General features: G+C 41.8%; 1 protein-coding gene across 3 annotated transcripts in view; it reads left to right on the top strand.

The window, feature by feature from the left end:
• Nucleotides 1–20,471, top strand: part of SNX29 (sorting nexin 29) — a 584,130-nt gene that overhangs the window by 129,712 nt on the left and 433,947 nt on the right. For all 3 annotated transcript variants that reach the window (XM_075317954.1, XM_075317953.1, XM_075317955.1), the window contains exon 14: nucleotides 11,397–11,476. In XM_075317954.1, coding sequence (XP_075174069.1) covers nucleotides 11,397–11,476 — 80 coding nt within the window. The remainder of the gene's footprint in view (nucleotides 1–11,396; nucleotides 11,477–20,471) is intronic.

The raw sequence follows: 20,471 nt of genomic DNA, 5'->3' as shown, positions 1-20,471 counted from the left end.
TAGGTGGCAATTACCGGGCAGCCCCAGATCATATGGACGAAATCTGCGTCCTCCCCATAACACCTCGTACACTCTGACGTCTCCCGGTGTCGCATCTTAAATAATCTCAGTGGGGTAAGATATGCCTGGTGTATTATATTAGGTGCATTACTTTACATTTACCAACATTAAATCTCATTTAAGTGTCTGCCCATTCTGACATCTTATCCAGATCTTTTTGTAATATTGTACTATCAAGGTCTGTTTTTAATATCCTACATAGTTTGGTGTAATCAGTAAATACTGACACTTTACGATCAATCCCATACACAAGGTCATTAATAAAGAGATTAAAAAGAATTGGTCCTAGCACAGATACCTGCGGTCCCCACTGCTGACTATATGCCATTTAGAGAATATACCATTTATGACTACTTTGTTTCCTATCTTTTAACCAATTCCTTACCCAGTTGCATATATTTCCCCTAGTCCTTACTTCTGGAGCTTTAGTATAAGGCTATTATGTGGTACAGTATCCAAGGCCTGTACACAGTTATATTGTTTTTTGTTCCTGCCTTGCTTTGCTTTCTTCTTCTGTTTTCTTTGTATATAAACCTAGTAATATTTTTCGAAGTGGGTGTGGTACTCAACGCTTTTCCTTTGGAATGTGCTCAAGGTTGACACCCACTTGACTAAAAAAAACTAAGCTTACATACATGGAAGAGTTAGCCATATCTCAGTAATGGAGAAGCGTAGACGCACAAGAAAAACAGCGCCATATTCAGGAGAACAGCTGTTTGTACACAAGGTAAATATTACATACTTATGGCAAATTCTGTCACACGGAGTTTTGCACAAACTTCACTGACTGTTATGGTGGCATTGGACTCTGTTCAGATTGCAGATTTTGACACTCCACCCAATAATGGTTTCTTTGGTTCTGGGATTGACACAGGCAGACTTGTGCGGCGACCTGCTGTTTGCTGAGTCATAGACAAGCGAGCAAGAGTTAATTTCTGCTGGTCTGCTTGCTCTGTTAATCACATGTTGTTGAGAGACCTATCACATCTGTTCCCCTCCTATTAATACTGTTGGAATCATTCAACCTATGCCACCTATAGTTTAATTCTGTGTTGGTCTGCGAGGTGTGGTGTGCCTGACTGTCTCTGTTGAAAGTTGTATTTACTGTGCTTTTTTCTTGGTGCAGTTGTGGAGTGTACCCCTGTTGTTTTATACTTGCTTCCTGCACGTTTTCCTTCTGAAAATCCTATTGGCTTTTGTGTGTGTGTACGTGCTGTGTGACTGAGTTTTTGTTTTTACCTTGTTTGTCTTTTTCTGTGGTTTCAGTACACTCCTGTCCTATCACTCCGAGGGGGAGGGGGGATTACCCATCTTCCGTCGAGATACCCGTTGTCTTGTTGTTTCCTCCCCGCTCTTGTTTTCTTCCTTATCTTTTATTGTCTTATACCTCTGTGTGCTGTGGGACAAAGTTTTGGTTTTCCCTTGTCTGTCTATCTTTGTGGGTTTAATATCCCTCCTGTCCCGGTCCCCCTAGGGAGGTGGGTATAAGATCAGGACTGGTCAGGAGCAGGTCCAGGAAGAAAACTCTGGCCTCTCGCCCCTTAAGGAGTATCTCTGACAATATGGATAGCATAGGGCCCCCCTAGCTTGAGGGGCAGCTTAAGAGCCTAGGTTCCTCACTATCACAAAGTCATTGTGACAAGTTCTCTTTACAAATGAAAAATAGAAGTTGTTTTGTCATTTTAAGATTGTTGTACAATTCTCTCTATCCATGACAATAGATTTCAGAGCTAGAAAAATGTAGTTTGGACAAAGCAGGGGGTCTATAGTTAAATTCTTTTCAAGTTACACCATTGATCATCCCAGCGACGTTTCGTATTTAGAATCTGCAGGTCATTTATTGATTAGCCTCTCTCAAGGTCTAGAGAATAATGTCACTTCTAACTCGCCCCTTAAATATCTCTATTTTATATTGTTCTAATCTCATAAACCCAAGAAAACTCTGGGGGGATTTTTGATTTGTTGTCCCTGCAAATTACCAAGTTTTTAAAGAGGACTTGTCTTTGGTTTCCCCATCTAGTCACCAGATTGCCAGGATCTCCCTGTTCTACAGCTCGAATATTGGTACTCAACACTGTATTTAAAAACGAGAGGCAGATTCCTTGGGGAATCCTTCCTAAAACATGTTTTGTTCTGTTTTTTTTCTTTTGTCGTCAATCCTGTCCTCTTTCAGTGACAAAAGTCTAAAGACATGACAAGGCGGCGGACTTTTTGCGAGAAATCTATCTGGTTAGAACAGCTAAATGATGCCATGTGAGATGACATTTATTGCAAGACACCAATTTTCCAAGCTTTTGTTTTTTAGAAGCAATATAACAGGTGTTCCTGTCTACGAGATTGACAGTATTGATGTCACTGGGTACAATTTATAGCAAAAGACATCTCCTAGGGCTTAAAAGCACATGGATGTGATACAGTGGTTCAGCCCAAGGATTGTTACCTTTTTTATATTGATTTTGAAAGTCTATATATTCTTACAGTGCTCGATCAGATCATCTGTTTTTATTGTACATGTGCAAAGTTTGATTTTCTCCATTTTTTATGTATTTAGTTTTATTTAAAGGGAACCTGTCACCAGGTTTTTTCCATATGAGCTGCGGCAACCACCAGTGAGCCCTTATATACAGTATTCCAGAATACTGTATATAAGAGCCCAGGCCACTCTGTATAATGTAAAAAACACCTTTATAATACTCAGGTATGGGGTGGTCCGATCCGATGGATGTCGCTGCTCTCGGTCCGGCAGCTCTTCCATCTTTTGCAATCGCCATAGTCCTTCTGATGCCTGAGTGCATGACACGTCCTACATCATCCACACAGACTGGCATTTTGATCCTGCGCAGGCGTGGGTGGTCTTTTACCTTTCCTAGCGCCTGTACATTACAGTACTTTGATCTGCCCTCAGCATGGCAGATGAAAATACACCTGCATAGGACCACAACGCCGGTCTGTGTGCATGCGTCATGCACACAGTCCTCAGAAGACGGAAGACGATGATCACACACAATGGAGGAGGCACCAGCTGAGAGCAGCGACACCCATCGGACCAGACCACCTCTAGGTAAGTATTATACAGGTGTTTTTTATGTTATACAAAGTGGCCTGGGCTCTCATATATAGTATTCTAGAATGCTGAATATAAAAGCTCACTGGTGGTGGCCGCAGCTCATAAGGGAAAAACCTGGTGACAGGTTCTCTTTAATTAAGTGTGTGTGTGTGTGTGTGTATATGTATGTGTTATATATTATACAGTACAGAACAAAGTTTGGACACACCTCATTTAAAGAGTTTTCTTTATTTTCATGACTCTGAAAATTGTAGATTCACATTTAAGGCATTAAAACTATGAATTAACACATGTGGAATGACATACTTAACAAAAAAGTGTGAGACAACTGAAAATATGTCTTATATTCTAGGTTCTAAGCAGTAATCAAAGCAAAAGGTGGCTACTTTGAAGAACCTAGAATATAAGACATATTTTCAGTTGTTTCTCACTCTTTTGTTAAGTATTTCATTCCACATGTGTTAATTCTTAGTTTGAATGCCTTCTACAATTTTCAGAGTCCTGTAAATGAAGAAAACTCTTTAAATGAGAAGGTGTGTCCAAACTTTTGGTCTGTACTCTGTCTATATGTATGTATATGTATGTATAATATATACATATATATACACATTTATTTGCTGCATGTACAGTGCCTTGTGAAAGTATATGCCCCCCTTGAATTTGTCAACCTTTTCCCACATTTCAGGCTTCAAACATAAATATAAAAAAATTTAAATTAATGGTGAAGCATCAATAACAAGTGGGACACAATTGTGAAGTTGAACGAAATTTTTTGCTTATTTGAAACCTTTTTTAAAAATAACTGAGAAGTGGGACGTGCAATATTATTCATCCCCTTTACTTTCAGTGCAGCAAACTCACTCCAGAAGTTCATTGGGGATCTCTGAATGCTCCAATGTTGTCCTAAATGACTGATGATGATAAATATAACCCACCTGTGTGTAACCAAGTCTCCGTATAAATGCACCTGCTCTGTGATAGTCTCAGTGTTCTGTTTAAAGTGCAGATAGCATCATGAAGACCAAGGAACACAACAGGTAGGTCCGTGATACTGTTGTGGAGAAATTTAAAGCCGGATTTGGTTACAAAAAGATTTCCAAAACTTTAAACATCCCAAGGAGCACTGTGCAAGCGATCATATTGAAATGGAAGGAGTATCATACCACTGCAAATCTACCAAGACCCGGCTGTCCATCCAAACTTTCATCTCAAACAAGAAGACTGATCAGAGATGCAGCCAAGAGGCCCATGATCACTCTGGATGAACTGCAGAGATCTACAGCTGAGGTGGGAGAGTCTGTCCATAGGACAACAATAAGTCGTACACTGCACAAATCTGGCCTTTTATGGAAGAGTGGCAAGGAGAAAGCCATTTCTCAAAGATATCCATAAAAAGTGTTGTTTAAAGTTTGCCACAAGCCACCTGGGAAACACCAAACATGTGGCAGAAGGTGCTCTGGTCCGATGAAACCAAAATCGAGTTTTTCGGGAACAATGCCAAATAATATGTTTGGCGTAAAAGCAACACTGCTCATCACCCTGAACACACCATCCCCACTGTCAAACATGGTGGTGGAAGCATAATGGTTTGGGCCTGCTTTTCTTCAGCAGGAATAGGGAAGATGGTTATAATTGATGGGAAGCTGGATGGAGCCAAATACAGGACCATTCTTGAAGAAAACCTGTTGGGAGTCTGCAAAAGACCTGAGACTGGGACGGATATTTGTCTTCCAACAAGACAATGATCCCAAACATAAAGCAAAATCTACAATGGAATGGTCCAGACCTGAATCCAATCGAGAATCTGTGGAAAGAGCTGAAAACTGCTGTTCACAAACACTCTCCATCCAACCTCACTTGGCTCCAGCTATTTGCAAAGGAAGAATGGGCGAGAATTTCAGTCTCTCAATGTGCAAAACTGATAGACACACACCCCAAGCGACTGCAGCTGTAATCGCAGCAAAAGGTGGCGCTACAAAGTATTAATTTAAAGTGGACGAATAATATTGCACGCCCCAATTTTCAGTTTTTTATTTTTTTAAAAATGTTTAAAATAAGCAATAAATATCGTTCAGCTTCACAATTGTGTCCCACTTGTTGTTGATTCTTCACCATTAATTTAAAATTTATGTTTGAAGCCTGAAATGTGGGAAAAGGTTGACAAATTCAAGGGGGGGTCCGAATACTTTCGCAAGGCACTGTATATTTTACCAACTTATCATTTATCAGATTTTAATGTTTAGTTCATAGACTTGTACAGAACAGGTCACCGCTTTGATATAATTTATGATGATGGGGAAAGAGTCCTCCAGATAGAGACTGCTCTGAGATCAGCTGGCAAAATGCTTTTAGTAACTGAAAGCTTTATAATGGAAATGCGTTTGCTAGTGTCAGAGTGACTTCAAGATGTCCAGGTGCATTGGGAGAGAAAAAGAACATTTATTTCAATAAATTTTCGGTAAAACAACTTCCTTGTGCGCTTTACCAGTGGAGCATTGATTGTTAAGTGCTGAGGCTGGCCTGCATGGCGGATCCAGATATCATGTATAAAAGAATAACCGAAAGTGACCTTTGCTGTTTTGTGATCTTGATCAGCTTTGTGGTTGCATAGAATAAAAATACGCAATAGATTAATAATTCCGTATATACTGAAGCAAAGCATTTTGCGCGAGCACTTTTTGCCGTTTTCTGTCTTGGTGTGCTGTGGCTACCTCGGTGTTTCTTATGTAAAGACAAAGAGAAGAGCTCAAGGGAAATACAGAGAGGGATAAAAAAAAATCTAAATCAACCTTGTTTAAAAAAATGAACTGGAAGTCAGGAGAAACCCCACAGCTCTGCAGGCAGCGCATACAAAATATTATGCCCGAAGAAGAATTTTGAGCACTGGAGTATGTTTATCCCACACAGGTAACTGCAGAGAAAAATCTATATCAACAGATAGACAACAGAGCAGCCGCCCTTAGGAGAACCTTAATTAGGACGAAAGATGCCCTGCATTTGCTTTGAAGCAAATTGAAGTTATTAAAATGACACTTATAAAATACACAGCAATCTTTATATTTTTTTTCTTATATTAGTGTATAGTCAACGTGTGCCAAAGGAAGGAAAATACCCACGAAATGCATCTGAAAAAAGCTTTACCTGAGAAATGTCACGCTCATATCAAGCATAGGAGCATGGCTTCAGTATCATTTGTGAGTAGGCGTCATAGGAAGAAGAGCTGACAATCTTTAATTTAATCAGTAAGAATATGAAACAATAAGTTTGTGTGTTTTCTATTCCTTTTATAATTAGGATCCTCCTGACTTCAAAGTAACATCCCAGACGTTGTGTGGTCTCATTAAAAAATAAGGATATTAGGTTTTTAGTGACAGGAGAAGGTTCTTTTGACATGGGAGATCTAGTTTCAGTATTGTGGCTCAGTACCGAACACAACGTAGTAACTTGAATTGCTGTGCGATCTGTCTACTAGGCGAGAATCAATTTTAGCTAGGGGGATAAAATTGTATGTGCCATGTCTCATATGTATAGAAGGTTAAAATTGTGAAAGGAAATATGGCGTTAATATCTTCTGTCTGGAGTCTCCAGGGGTGACCGACACCCTTATTATTGTGGTTCTCATAATTTTTGGTACCTGAGTCTGCTTCTTATTTACAGGCTCCAATCTGAGCTCACCACAGGAGGTAGGTGGAAGTAGCATTGCTGCAGAGGTTACAGAAGGGGGGGGGGGGAGGAATCAGCATTTCAGTGCTCAGACCATACGCCACACACTGCATTAAATTGGTGTGCATGGCTATCCTCCCAGAAGGAAGCCTCCTCTAAATATGATGCACAAGAAAGCCTGCAAACAGTTTGCTGAAAACAAGGAGACTAAGGATATGGATTACTGGAAACGTTATGTGGTGTGATGAAGCCAAGATAATCTTATTTGGTTCAGATGGTGTCAGGTTTGTGTGGCAGTAACCAGGTGAGGAGTACAGAGAAAAGTGTGTCTTGCCTACAGTCTAGCATAGTGGTGGGAATGTCATGGTTTAGATCTGTATGAGTGTTTCTGGCAGCGGGTAGCTACAGTTCATTGAGGGAACCATGAATGCCAACATGTACTGTGACTTACTGAAGCAGAGCATGATCCTCTACTTTTGGAAACTGGGCTAAGAAGACTAGTACTTTTGATTGTTACTTTTCTCTCCCTGATGTGCGGTTATGCAAAGTTTATTTTTATTTGTTTGTGAGCTAAATAAAAGGAATTTTGGTTTCTTCTAAAATGGGTTGGCAATGGGAAAGATTCCCTCATTGGTAGTGCAAACATCAGGTGTTCTGGAAAAGCTATCATTTTAAGTTTTGTCTGGAATGAGCTCTATAAGGTCGATAAAGTGAAATAAAGGTTTGCCGCCTTTTCTATATGAACAACTGGCTTCAAACCAAAAGAAGAAAAATAGTCAATAAAGGCATGTGGGGGAAAAAGCAATAGTTCTTAACTCTACAAAAAAGTGAATCAGCTGATCACCCTGCTCCTGGTAGCAGTAGGGTTGCTGCTGGAGGAACGTGTGTTTCATGATGGCAATTCATACTGTATAAATGAGTGTCCATGTAAAACAAGGACAGCTTTGATCTTCCAGAATAGAATCTCTACCAGGTTATCTAGTTGCTGGCAGCCCCCTGATATCTGCTTCTGTTTTGTCTGATGGTGGGTGCATGGCCTGCTTCCTGTTACTAGCAACATCCAGCCCTCTGTTCTCAGACTGCAGGGAAGCAGATATCAGGGGGCTGTCTGTTACTAGCAGCAGAGATCAGGCCATGCCGACACCATCGGCAAGAACAGAAGTAGATATTATCAGGGAGTTGGCTGCTACTAAATACCAGGAGCAGGTGAACGCCCCCTGTTCTCAAACTGCGGGGAAACAGATATTATCAGGGGGCTGGCAGCTACTAGACAACAGAAGCAGGCCACGCTCTCTGAGCTGTGATGTTACGTCCCAGAAGGGAGGAGGAGCACCAAGGAGCATATGGCATGGATATGCTGTAATATTTAGTTATTTTGGCAGGTATCATTACCTGTGCATGGCAAGATTCCACATACACCAGAGGTATGCCTTTTGGACTTTTTGGCTAAAACTATACAGCCCCATCATATTCGCATCTTGTCATGACAAACTTTTATTTTTTTCACGCAAAGCGACAGCCCTCATCATTTACCCAATGGAAAGAAATTTCTGAACACTGTTTTACCATATGAATATATTTTGGTAAAAAATAGGGCTGCTTGCAAACGTTTTCTAAGATTTAGGCCCTGTGCGCACTAGAAAATGGAATTTTCTTAAGAAAATTCTGCACCCTCTGAAAGAACATTGCACCTGCGGTAAAAAAAAACGCAGCAAATCGCACCCGAAAACCGCATGTGGTTTTACCGCGATTTGTCGCGGTTTTGCCGCTGTATTGCCGTAAATTTTCCGCAGGTTGTTCCCTGTGCTTTTTTTTACCATTTATCTATGGCAAAAAACGCCGGTACCCGGGGAAAAGAAGTGACATGCTTGTTCTTTTTGCTGCAGAAATTCTGCAGCAAAACCTGTAGGGGAAAAAAACGCAGTGTGCACACAGCATTTTTTTTACCATAGGTTTTGCTGGGGAATGACTGTAGAAAGGTTATGAACATTTTCTGCAGCAAATCATGCAGCAAATCCGCAGCAAAAACCGCAGCGTGCGCACAGGGCTTTAGGGAGCTTTACTATAGTCTTCCCTTAACCGCTTACCATCTTGAAACTCTTGGGGCCTGCTTGGCTTCTAGACTCTAGGTGTGATGTTTCCTAACCACATATTTCTCGAATAGCCAACCGTATTAATTGGTCCTAACCTAGAGGTGTAAAAATTGCTATACATTCTAGTAAAAGACTAAAATTGTGACTTGTTGTATGAACCTTAAAAATCTTCATGTGCACAGTAGGTTTTTGTATTATTGTACTATACTCTATTATTATGCTCGGAGTTCAATAAAGTGAGTTAAAAAATGTAATGTCATAATGCAACTTTACAGGGCTTATTACTGCAGTTTAGGTAAACTTTGCTACGATTGTGGTCTCTGTGATCACAAGTGTTGTTCCCAGGAGCCCAGTTATCAGCTTGACTCAGGCGTTGGGACTTCCTACAGCAACATTTCTCGACAATTTCAAGCCAAGTTCCCTCTAGTCCAAGAAAGATCGGTCATGCATGTGAACAAAATAACTTGCCTGACAACATATAGCTCTTTGCCCATGCCAAGAAATGTGGGAAAGTATATAACTTTTACTTTTCAAAATGTAGAAGTAGGACATAAATATGTGTTTACATGCAATCCAACAATAATAATCCCATAACCAAGGCTTTGGAATAGAGAAATAAGGAAATGTTTTGTTTTGACAAATTTGTCAACCAATACTTATCATAGAGATGAGCAGTGTTCGAATCGAACTGTTCAACAATCTCAAATTCGACCTGTTTTAGGCGATGTTCGACGAACGCGAACAATTAGCTTCAAGTTCGACAGTTCGAGGTTATGTTCGATAACTGTTCGATCACCAAAAGCGTAACTGGCTTTTCACAGTAATACTGTCATTCAGTGTTAATACAGTGGAACCTTGGTTAATGAGAACAATCCGTTTTGGTTGTGTGCTTGTTAACCAAGTTACTCGTTTAGCAAAGCAAGATTTCCCATAGGAAATCATTGCAATGCAGACAATTCCTTCCACAACTTGTAAAATGTCCCATCCTGGTCCCCTATTGTGCCACTCCACACATGCACAAACACACACACAAACATACACGCACACACACATATTATGCTCACCTTACCTTCCGTTCCATCGCTGGCCTCCTGGGACTTGAAGTTCGCCGGTACAAGATGTGTTTCGGGTAACAATCGCGACGAGGGAGGACCTTCCTCTGTCAGATGCTACTCAAAGGCAGTGCGCTGACCAATCAGCGGCAAGCGGCTCCTGCCTTTGACGTCAGTGGAAGTTCTGGCATCAGTCGCGATGGTTACCCGATATACATCTTGCACCGGCGAACTGCAAGTCCCAGGAGGCCGGCGATGGAACAGAAGGTAAGGTGAGCATAATATGTGTGTGTGCGTTCGTGTTTGTGCATGTTTGTATGGGTTTGTGTTTGCCTGCCATTGTTTTGAATAGTGTTTGACAAACACACCCCAAGTTCGACGAATCGAACTCGAACACTAGGGTGGTGGCTCATCTCTACTTATCACTTACCCCTTTACAATGTACTCCCGGGGTACATATACTACCAGTTGATATGGAACCTGTCAGCAGACTTTAGGCTCTAAATAACCCCCAACCTCTTACCTAGGTAGGTGAGAGGTTTACGGGTTCTGACAGATTCCCCAAAACAGTGAAAAACCACCTTGAATGTTGTCTTCAGTAAGAAGTCATAAGGGTAGGGCATTCTTTCGAACTGGTCCTCCTCCTGGCTTGATTAACATTACACACTGTGTGGTTCATCAAAAAAGCACCTCAGTATATTGTGCATTCTTATCGAAGGGAGATTTACTTCTTCACCTACATTTACTCATTTGCCTATTGCTGAAGGGGTTTGATTATGACATTGTATCCGGTCTTTAAGTCGTCAATCAAGTCTGTATGGTTACTTGCCAACTTGACTATTTTGGAAGCAATTCCAACCCTTGGACTTTTTATTGCCATTTGAGTTCAACATTCAAAGTAAGTTTTCTCTGTTTTGCTGAATGTGCCCAGAGCACATCATCGTTATGAAGCATTCACCGTCATGGACAACCGGTTTGGGGCCTAAATCCTACTGACAGGTTCCTCGTTTTAGGTTATATTGCCATCTATTTCTAACAGAGTAAATTACCCCGGCTTTTCCCAGGTAGTGCTATCTTCACACAGCTATTAAACTAGATGATCACTGCCCGTTGTGTATGGATCCTAAATATGTCTAATTTTCTTTAATATGTAAATGCTCCTGTCAGTTTGTCTTTGTAAAAGGAATCTTCCTTTCCTAAAGCTTAGTTCTGAAAATACAGCTTATCAGTTCCCTGAAAGCAGGAGTGTATTTCGAGACATTTGATGATTTATGGGCTTTGTTGGCATGTGCGTTGGCCGGCGTGTAAGAGTGGCTACCTCCTTATGTGGAGATAATTGGTGCACTTTAAACAATAGAATCATCTGTCACTTATTTCAGAAATGTTTGCATTAACAGTGCCACACTATAAATCCTTTACGGTGACTTTATGATGCATTGTGTTCCTATTATGTTTGGACAGGGAAAACGAAGTATTGAAGGTGCAGCTGAAGAAGTATGTCGGTGCCGTACAGATGCTGAAGAAAGAGGGGCAAAATGACAGTAAGTTAAACGCTGGTTTATTATGTAACCGTAATGAATTGTAAAATAATGCGGCAAGGGAAAACTGCTTCGTGCTAAAAGAAAACCTTGTAAGTGTCTCGAATTTCTCTTACGATGTCTTGATGGTCTTTTTGTTTTACAAAAATTCTTAATTAATGAGAGAAAATATATAATTAGGAATGTCCAATTTAAATCTGTTTTCTGCTCTAAACATTTTTTTGTGTTTTTTGTCACTTATTCTAATTTGTATTTGTAAGCCTTCAAAAGTCTGTTCCACGTGCCGAAACAGTTTAGAAAGTTTATACAGAAAAGAGGGTGTATTGAAAATGATTTAAAGAAATGAATGATCATACAGGGGCAAGGAGATTTTTCCATAGATCGTAAGAAATCTGAGGACAAAGGCACGAGCTTTTACGGGGTTTTGACTACCTACCATAAGGCAACTCCTTAAACACTGTTGGCCAATCAAGTCAGAATTGATCTTCCCCAGCCCAGTTTCTGCATTCGATATACCTGACCTGTAGATAACAATCTACTACTAAAATTATTTTTTTGGGCATTGGAAAAAGAAACCCTATCTTTATGTAAGACAGTGAAAGTTATAAGCGATGGATTAACCCTAGAACACATACCTGGGGCCTCGCAGGCCTGCTAGGTCACTTGTTTTCTATGGTAGATTTCTATGGTTGCGCGTTCTAGGGTTAACGCCGTAAAGCAGTATGATCAGTTAACGACGGATTTGCCTAATTTCTTTAGTAACGTTTGTTTAGGTCATCGATATCGGATTGGTGGACTCAGACTCCCGGTAGTCCCACAATTAGCAGTTAGAAGGGATTGCGGGGCTGCATCCTATTTATTGTTTTCCAGGCACAGCACAATACATTTTGTTACGACTTTGCTTACTATTGCAGCTGATTCAGGTGAATATGACTCCGCTGAAATTCCAGACAAAAATGCACGGTACAAAGGCCGGTAAACACTGGAGAGTCTGCAATCTCCTCAATTAAATATTTGAAGGGGTGCTCATAATATCAAATATTAACGTGGTTAAATAATATAAAGGGGTTCTCCACTTTTGATAATGATGATGTATCCTTTGGAAAGATCATCCATGTCAGATCAGTGAAATGCAACACACGGCACCCCCACTAATCCGCATACCAGATTTGAAAGCAGCCGCATATAAACTCATTGTGTTGTGGCCTCTACCAAGTACTGCAGATCAGCTCCTATTCATATGACATATTTATAGTTTCAGCAGTCTGCTGTAATATATTGTCGCTCTTTATACTTGTAATTTCTTTATGTCATATGGAATATACCATTGTATTTGTAATTATGTGGTTGTGCTCACTTACAAACGTTGGGTAATACGCCGCTGTAGGAAGGCACTACTTGGTGGCCCCTCGAGGTGCTTACTACTTCACGCTGTGAAGAATAAGAGGCTCTGAGTACCACCTTGTTGACTTTGTTCATTCTATAGAAACATAAAACTACGAGTAAAGATACTTAAAGGTGTTCTCCCCTACTTTAAATATTAAACTTAGTGGTCTCAATGTGGTACAGCAAATGAAAAAAAAATAAATTTTTTCTCACCTTCTAGGCCAATGCCGCTTCTCCGCATTCATTATTTTCCCCACCAGTCTCTCAGCATCAACAACCGGTAAAATGTGTCATGTGGCCACTATAGAGAATTAGCCGCTGCTGATCATTGCCGCCTTCACATTTTAGAATAAAACAGTTGGAAACATCTCTGTAACTGTCACATAATGCCCCTTCCCTTATTAGTTGTTGATGCCTGGAGATGAGCGAGTTTAACTTCTTACACCACACTGTCTGGAACCGCACATGCGGATTATTACTACAGCGTTGGACTCTGTTCACATTGCGGACTCCAAAAGGCAACTTCATCTCTCATAAGTGCTCGACTGGGTGTCTGCTTAGTTGTTTCACTGCTCCCAGCGGTGCAGGAGTTTAATCCTTTTTGAAGCAGTGTGCAACTTTTCTGAGAGCTAGGTTGGTGATTACTATCTTCAGCTGGTCTCTCCCTATTTAAGGCTGTGGAGTGTAGTAGGAGACTGCCGAAGGTAGCATCAGAGATAGATCCTGGTCTCAGTGGTTGTCAGTTCATGGTAAACAACAGTTGTTTTTCTGCGTGGTGTGAACTTTTCCCCTGTTGTGAGTTATTCCCTACTTTTTTCTTTATTCCTCTGTTCACATATTGGCTCTCTTTTGTTTTTGAGTGCATAGTGTATGAGCTTTCATTCTCCCTTGTCTGTGTATTTTCTGGAAGGTTTTGTCTTTGGGTCTCCGGCCTACTCCCAGAGTAGGGACAAGTATGATCAGGGTCAGGAGACAGGGTCACGTTGGGGGTTTGAACCTGTCTACCATCAAGCTTTCCTCTGAGAAGAGGGACAGCGCATGTTCTCGAGTTTAAGGGCGAGTTTAGTAACCCCTGGTCTGTCAGTATATTCCCTGTGACATTGGGTCTATACTTTAGAACTGGCTTATGGCGCTCTGAAGCTTGCGAGATTGCTGGATCCAGACATTTTGAATGCCCGTGTGCCTCTCCAGTGCTGGCTCTTGAAGAGTGCAGAGATCAGGGCAGTGTCGTGACACTGTTGCTGGTTTGTCAATTTTCAAACAGGAAGGAAAGAGGGAGAAGGGAGGTGCACTCTTAAAAAGGTAATATTAGGACAATCCTTTAAGGGAGTTGAGTAAAACGATTCATAAGAGTAGTCCATAGTCACCGGACCTGAGTGCTGCACTCCATGCTTTACTTGACAGCTTCCCCAGTGCTCATTCTGTGTAGTTTTCCTGGCCCGACGTCATTGTACATGGGTCATGTCACAATAGATGACGTTGCTCCGAATCATTTAATCAGAAAAGATGCTGGGAATAGCGTGGGGTAGGAGCTGACTCGTTGGGCTCCTGTTTGGCAGCCAATTAACTACCAATGTTTCCATTAGACCAGGGTCCTTTTTGAATCTTTTTTTTTTTTTTCTCAACTCTAATCATTAGGCATATAGAGCGCTGTGAAAAGTGAAATTTGTCGAATCTAGTAGAGAAAGGCAGGTGGATAATGCACGGGGGTCAGTGGGTGCTCTTGTCTGCTGATCCGGTCGCCTTTAGAAAGACAGCATGGCCCAGGGCTCATCCCAACTGAACGCCCGACCTCCTTAACCGTGGGTGGAACACTACTCAGACAACACAGGATGAGGGAATAACAATATTAAGACTTTATTGGATCCCCGAACAATTAACGGCATATGGCACATAACCAGTAAAACCACAGAATGTAACCGGCAACAGTTTCTCACCCTTCCGCTGGCTCACCAGGGATTAAAATGTCCGTGCCTCAGAACTTCCAGGGCTACTTACTCTAAACCAGCAGCACCCCACTTTCGATGGGCACCCACCGAAAATGGAATAATGCCGGATTTAGGAAGCTGGCTGAGGTCCGCAAAGCCTGTAGTCAGGTGACTGGATTGTCCCAAGCTGGATTCCTTCCTTAGGTAGTCTTTGATATCTCAGCCGAATCCTTGCATTCGATGCTGACCTCCATGTAGTATTATAATCCATTCGGTTATGGCTTGCCAATCGGATCCGCAGATCCTAGATTGGTATCATGTAGCAAGAGTCTACCTGGGCAATGGGCAGTCCTCCTTCTTAAACCCCTGAGCTTTCCATTCAGACCATTGGGTTCTTCAAGATTGGTGGATAAGACTGGGCTCTTATTGGCTAGATTTCAAGCCGTATATAAAATATCCCTAGTAGTAATGGTCTCTGGCAGAGACGAGAAAGACACAGCTAAGTTACATCTCATCTAGCAATACACATAGTGATACAATGGGAGGTTCGCATAATTGATTTGTATGGGTATTTGACCTTCACTGGCCAAGGCAATTACATGAGTCAACAAGAACTTTAACACTAGACTCCTAAAGGCCACGTCTCACTAAGCAACATCGCTAGCAACATCGCTGCTGAGGCACGACTTTTGTGACGTAGCAGCGATGTTGCTAGTGATGCCGCTGTGTGTGACATCCAGCAACAACCTGGCCCCTGCTGGGAGGTCGCTGGTTGTTGCTGAATGTCCTGGACCATTTTTTAGTTGTTGCTCTCCCGCTGTGAAGCACACATCGCTGTGTGTGACAGCGACAGAGCAACAACTGAATGTGCAGTGAGCAGGAGCCGGCTTCTGCGGATGCTGGTAACCAATGTAAATATCGGGTAACCAAGAAGCCCTTTCCTTGGTTACCCGATATTTACCTTCGTTACCAGTGTCTGCCGCTCTCACGCTGTCAGTGACGGCTCTCTGCTCCCTGCACACATAGCCAGACTACACATAGGGTAATTAACCCAATCTGTACTCTGGCTAGGAGTGCAGGGAGTCAGCGCTAAGCGGCGTGCGCTGGTAACCAAGGTAAATATCGGGTTGGTTACCCGATATTTACCTTAGTTACCAAGCGCAGCATCGCTTCCACGCCTCGCTGCTGGCTGGGGGCTGGTCACTGGTTGCTGGTGAGATCTGCCTGTTTGACAGCTCACCAGCAACCCGTGTTGCAACGCTCCAGCGATCCCTGCCAGGTCAAGTTGCTGGTGGGATCGCTGGAGCGTTGCTTAGTGTGACGGTACCTTAAGAGTCTTGTAGAAACAATGAGGGGCTTATCCCCCGTTCAGAAGCAAACTATCATCATGTCTGGCTGAATTTTAAGAAACGTAACCCATGCTAGGCACTGACAGAGTCCATGTTATCACAGATAACACTAACAGATCTATTTCTGTACAGGATCTTTATATTGCAAAGTTTGAATGCTTCTGCATGCTGTAGATGACGGATTCAGTAAATATATACATCCAAGCAAATCGCAATAAAATAAAAATGGACAGGAATGGAAGAGGTGAGATTAAAATACACACATGCACTCATGGAAGAGGTTATTGGCACAGAAAGATCTGTCAGGTACTCCAGCAGAAATGCCCTCGGTCCCATCTCTCGTTTCAAACACTTAATGAATGGTGAGAAGTGCGTGTAGGCCAAGGTCGGCTCTGTCAGAAATGTTAACACATGGTTAAAAGGATCTTTGGTTGTAAATAAATTGTTTCTTAGCTGCCGTTCAATTAATTACATTGTGGTGCAGCGTCGTCTTATCTTGAAAAATGGTAATAGCGAGATAGTGGTCTCAATTATTAATGGCTACAAGTCCAGGAGCTGCTTTTTCCTTTTAGTAATTGGAAACTGGTATAAATAAGACCTTGTAGCACTAAAGTCAGCAATTTGCCTTTAATTTTTCATTTTCACCTTGTTACTCATTGTACCGTAATCTGCCCATTAAATGGAAAGATTGAAGACCTGATTTGTTAAGCAAACAGAAAGACGGAGCACTTCATCCTCCTCTTCTAGGTAATTCAAACAGATTACCTTGGTGTCCGAACTTTTCATTTTGTCTCATTTGTGCATATGAAGGAGTGAACAAGAACATTACAATAAGTAATCATAATTTATTTTGCAGCTTTAGCAGCTTAAAATAACCTTCCCATCCGTAATGTGATATCTAAAACACGAGTCATTTTATAGCTGTGCGATCAATGGCTTAGGCTTTGTGCACATTGTGTCTCATCCCTGCCTGGGAAAAGCGCCTCATTGTATGATGCACTTCAAATCATTCATAGGTCTTTACCTGACCAAAAGCCCAAAAAAATTTGCCTTTGGTCTGATGGCAAGTATACATTAGTAGAACTTTTTTTCTACCTTTCTATGAAATCACAGCAGACTGCTTTTGTCAATACCAATTGCAGCTACCATAACGTAAACCACATGGTATATGGAATGGTCAATGTGTGACGTATGCCACTGTATAGTTGCATATGACAGAGCTGTTCATATACATCCAGATGGCGGCTGACTCAAATGTTGTTTTGTGCATAGAGCCTTTCACTTAGGGCCGTTTTACACATCCGGCATTTCGCCGGATTGCAGGATCCGGCACACTCCAATACAGTGCAATACAGTACAATGGCATCGTGGCAACCTCCGGTCACATGCTGTCATGTGATCGGAGCTTGTTGCGATGCCATTGTATAGTATTACACTGAACTGGATTGTGCTGGATATGGCAATCCAGCGAAATGCCAGATGTGTGAAACGGGCCTTACTGGTGATTGCCTGAAGAAGCTACTGCTTCAGTGCCAAAATGCGTTAGCCCTGTTTTGTTGTGAATAAATGTGTAAACCCTGGATTCTTTCTATTCGTCAGTATTGCTGTGTTACACTTGCTTTTTTAACTTTTAATTATTTCCTTTAATTCCCTTAATAGGGTTGTCCAGCCTAGCGCCCTGTTTTTGACAAGCATTGCAACTTTCCGAATCCAAACAATGGTAGCAAATACACTGCTAGGATTCAGCTCTGTTTGCCTGTAGGAGTGATAATCTTATGACCAGAAGTATGTGGTTTGCATATGATCATGTCATGCGGTGTTCTGCTCTAATCTCATCCAGTGTGTTGGCATTTTCAGAGTCTTTTCACACTGCAGAGTCTGACAGAGCACCTGGTGCTGTTGAGTTTACTCTGTCAGAGTTGGGCTGATCAGTTTTGTGTTCACAGGTGATCGTTCTAGTAGAAGTTAATTTCTGCTGGTTTGTGAGTTGCTGCTGTGGTCACAGGTTGCTGAAGACATATCACAGCTGCCTCCACCCTTTAAAAGATGGTGGAACCTGGTCCCTCATGCCAATTTATAGCTCTAGCTTTGCTCCAGCATTACTGGTCTTTGTGTGTGGTGATCCAGTTGTTGAACGGTTGAATGTTATTTGTCCCTGAGCACGTATTGCCTTTTCCCCTTTGTGTGCTTGCAGTGAGTTTGAGTCTTGGTTTTCACCTGTCTGTCAATATTTGTGGGATTCTTTACTCTTGTCCGAGCCCTCCTCGGGGGTGGGAGAAAGGGGTTGTTAGACCAAAGCATTTCAAGATTCAGGGCTACGCTGGCGGTCCAGACCATGCCACTATCTGGCGTACCTCTGAAATAAGAGATGGTTTAGGATTCCTAATTTGAGAGCCAGTTTAGTTGCCCCTAGAAGACAAAGAAAAATCAGCACATCCAGAATAAAATGTATTCTTGCTTTATTTCCACATAGAATTAAAAAAAGGCCTTCCAAAAAATGAAGACCCTTACGCGTTTCTGACGCAGAAGAGCGTCCTTAATCATAGGCTAAAATACTTCGCAAACTCTAGGTATTTATGTGCATGAATTAACAATATAATTGTGGAAAATTAGAAACACAGGTTTAAAACCACTCATTAAAAACAAAAAAAGGGGATTGGACAAAAAAAAGGGAAGGAATTGTGAGATACCGTAGTATATCATGCAGTAATCTTATACAAAAAACTATTAACATAGTGCAGATATTGCTAAGTATGATGTGTAACATTCCATGATGAATTTCTCTATATAATTACAATGGACTATAAAAAAAAAAAAAAAAAGAAAACCCCAACAAAAAATATGTCAAATAGCCAAGCACATTGCAAACACCAGCAGAACCAATCACTGTCAATATATAATATAAATCATTCCTATAGTTTATACCCTTCTGGAAATTTAGTTTAAACGTAAAAATCCAAAAGGCTTCTTTTTAAGGCTAAATTTTTCATCCTATTACCACCTCTAGTGGATGCATTAAGGGTCCTTCTCAGGGGTACTTCTCACATAGCAAGATCGCTGCTGAGTCATGGTTTTTGTGACGCAGCAGTGTCCTCATAAGCGATCTCGCTGCGTGTGACGCTGAGCAGCGATCTGGCCTCTGCTGTGAGATCGCTGCTCGATGCACACACTGCTGGTTCATTTTTTTTTATTGTTGCTCTCCCGCTGTGAAGCACACATCACTGTGTGTGACAGCGAGAGAGCAACAATCTGAATGTGCAGGGAGCAGGGAGCCGGCGTCTGGCAGCCTGCGGTAAGCTGTAACCAACGTAAACATCGGGTAACGAAGGTGGTTACCCGATATTTACCTTATTTAGTAGCGTCTGCCGCTCTCACGGTGCCAGTGCCGGCTCCCTGCACATGTAGCCGGATTACACATCAAGTAAATAAGCAAAGGTTTGCTTATTAACCCGATGTGTACTGTGGCTATGAGTGCAGGGAGCCAGCACTAAGCAGTGTGCGCTGGTAACCAAGGTAAATATCGGGTAACCATACCCGATGTTTACCGTGGTTACCAGTGTCTGCAGCTTCTAGACACCGGCTCCCTGCAAGCGCAGCATCGCTTCCACGTCGCTACTGGCTGGGGGCTGGTCACTGGTCGCTGGTGAGATCTGCCTGTTTGACAGCTCACCAGCGACCAGGTAGCGACGCACCAGCGATCCTGACCAGGTCAGATCGCTGGTGGGATCGCTGGTGTGTCGCTAAAGTGTGACGGTACCCTAACTCTCTCAATATAAGGAAAGGAAAAACTATCCAGATTTCCCTTGTCTAGTTGTTGAATGTTGGGTGGCTGCGGAATATGATGCATTATCATTATTGATCTTTGCAATGTGTTCAGCTATGCATTTTTCGAGAGATATATCCCACATAACATAATTTATATGTTGCACATTCAATACAATAAATCGTATGATCTGTATTCTGTATCACAGTTAATGAAAGATTTTAGCATATGGGATTTTCCAGAAGGTAGTGAAACCACATTTTTATTTTTTTGTTTTGGGCAAAGGGACACACATTATGTCTAGATCCCTCACACCTATAAAAACCTTTATTTGCAACCAATGTTTGTTGTCGGTTTGCCATAGAGAAAAGGCTAGGGGAAAGTATATTTCCCAAAGATTGACCCAGTTTTGCCACACACATGCAGCCATCCTTTAGCACCTTTCCCAAAATGGCATCCTGTTGACAACAGGTAAATATTTAAGAATTATTGCCTTTATTTGTTGAAAATGGACACTATAAGTCGTTGAAAAAATTAATCTTTGCTTTTCATTAAGGCCACTTTACACGCAA

Source organism: Anomaloglossus baeobatrachus, chromosome 7, assembly GCF_048569485.1.
Source record: "Anomaloglossus baeobatrachus isolate aAnoBae1 chromosome 7, aAnoBae1.hap1, whole genome shotgun sequence".
NCBI classification, from domain to species: domain Eukaryota; kingdom Metazoa; phylum Chordata; class Amphibia; order Anura; family Aromobatidae; genus Anomaloglossus; species Anomaloglossus baeobatrachus.
Note: the sequence above shows the minus strand (reverse complement) of the source record. Positions and strands in the feature narration are given on the sequence as shown.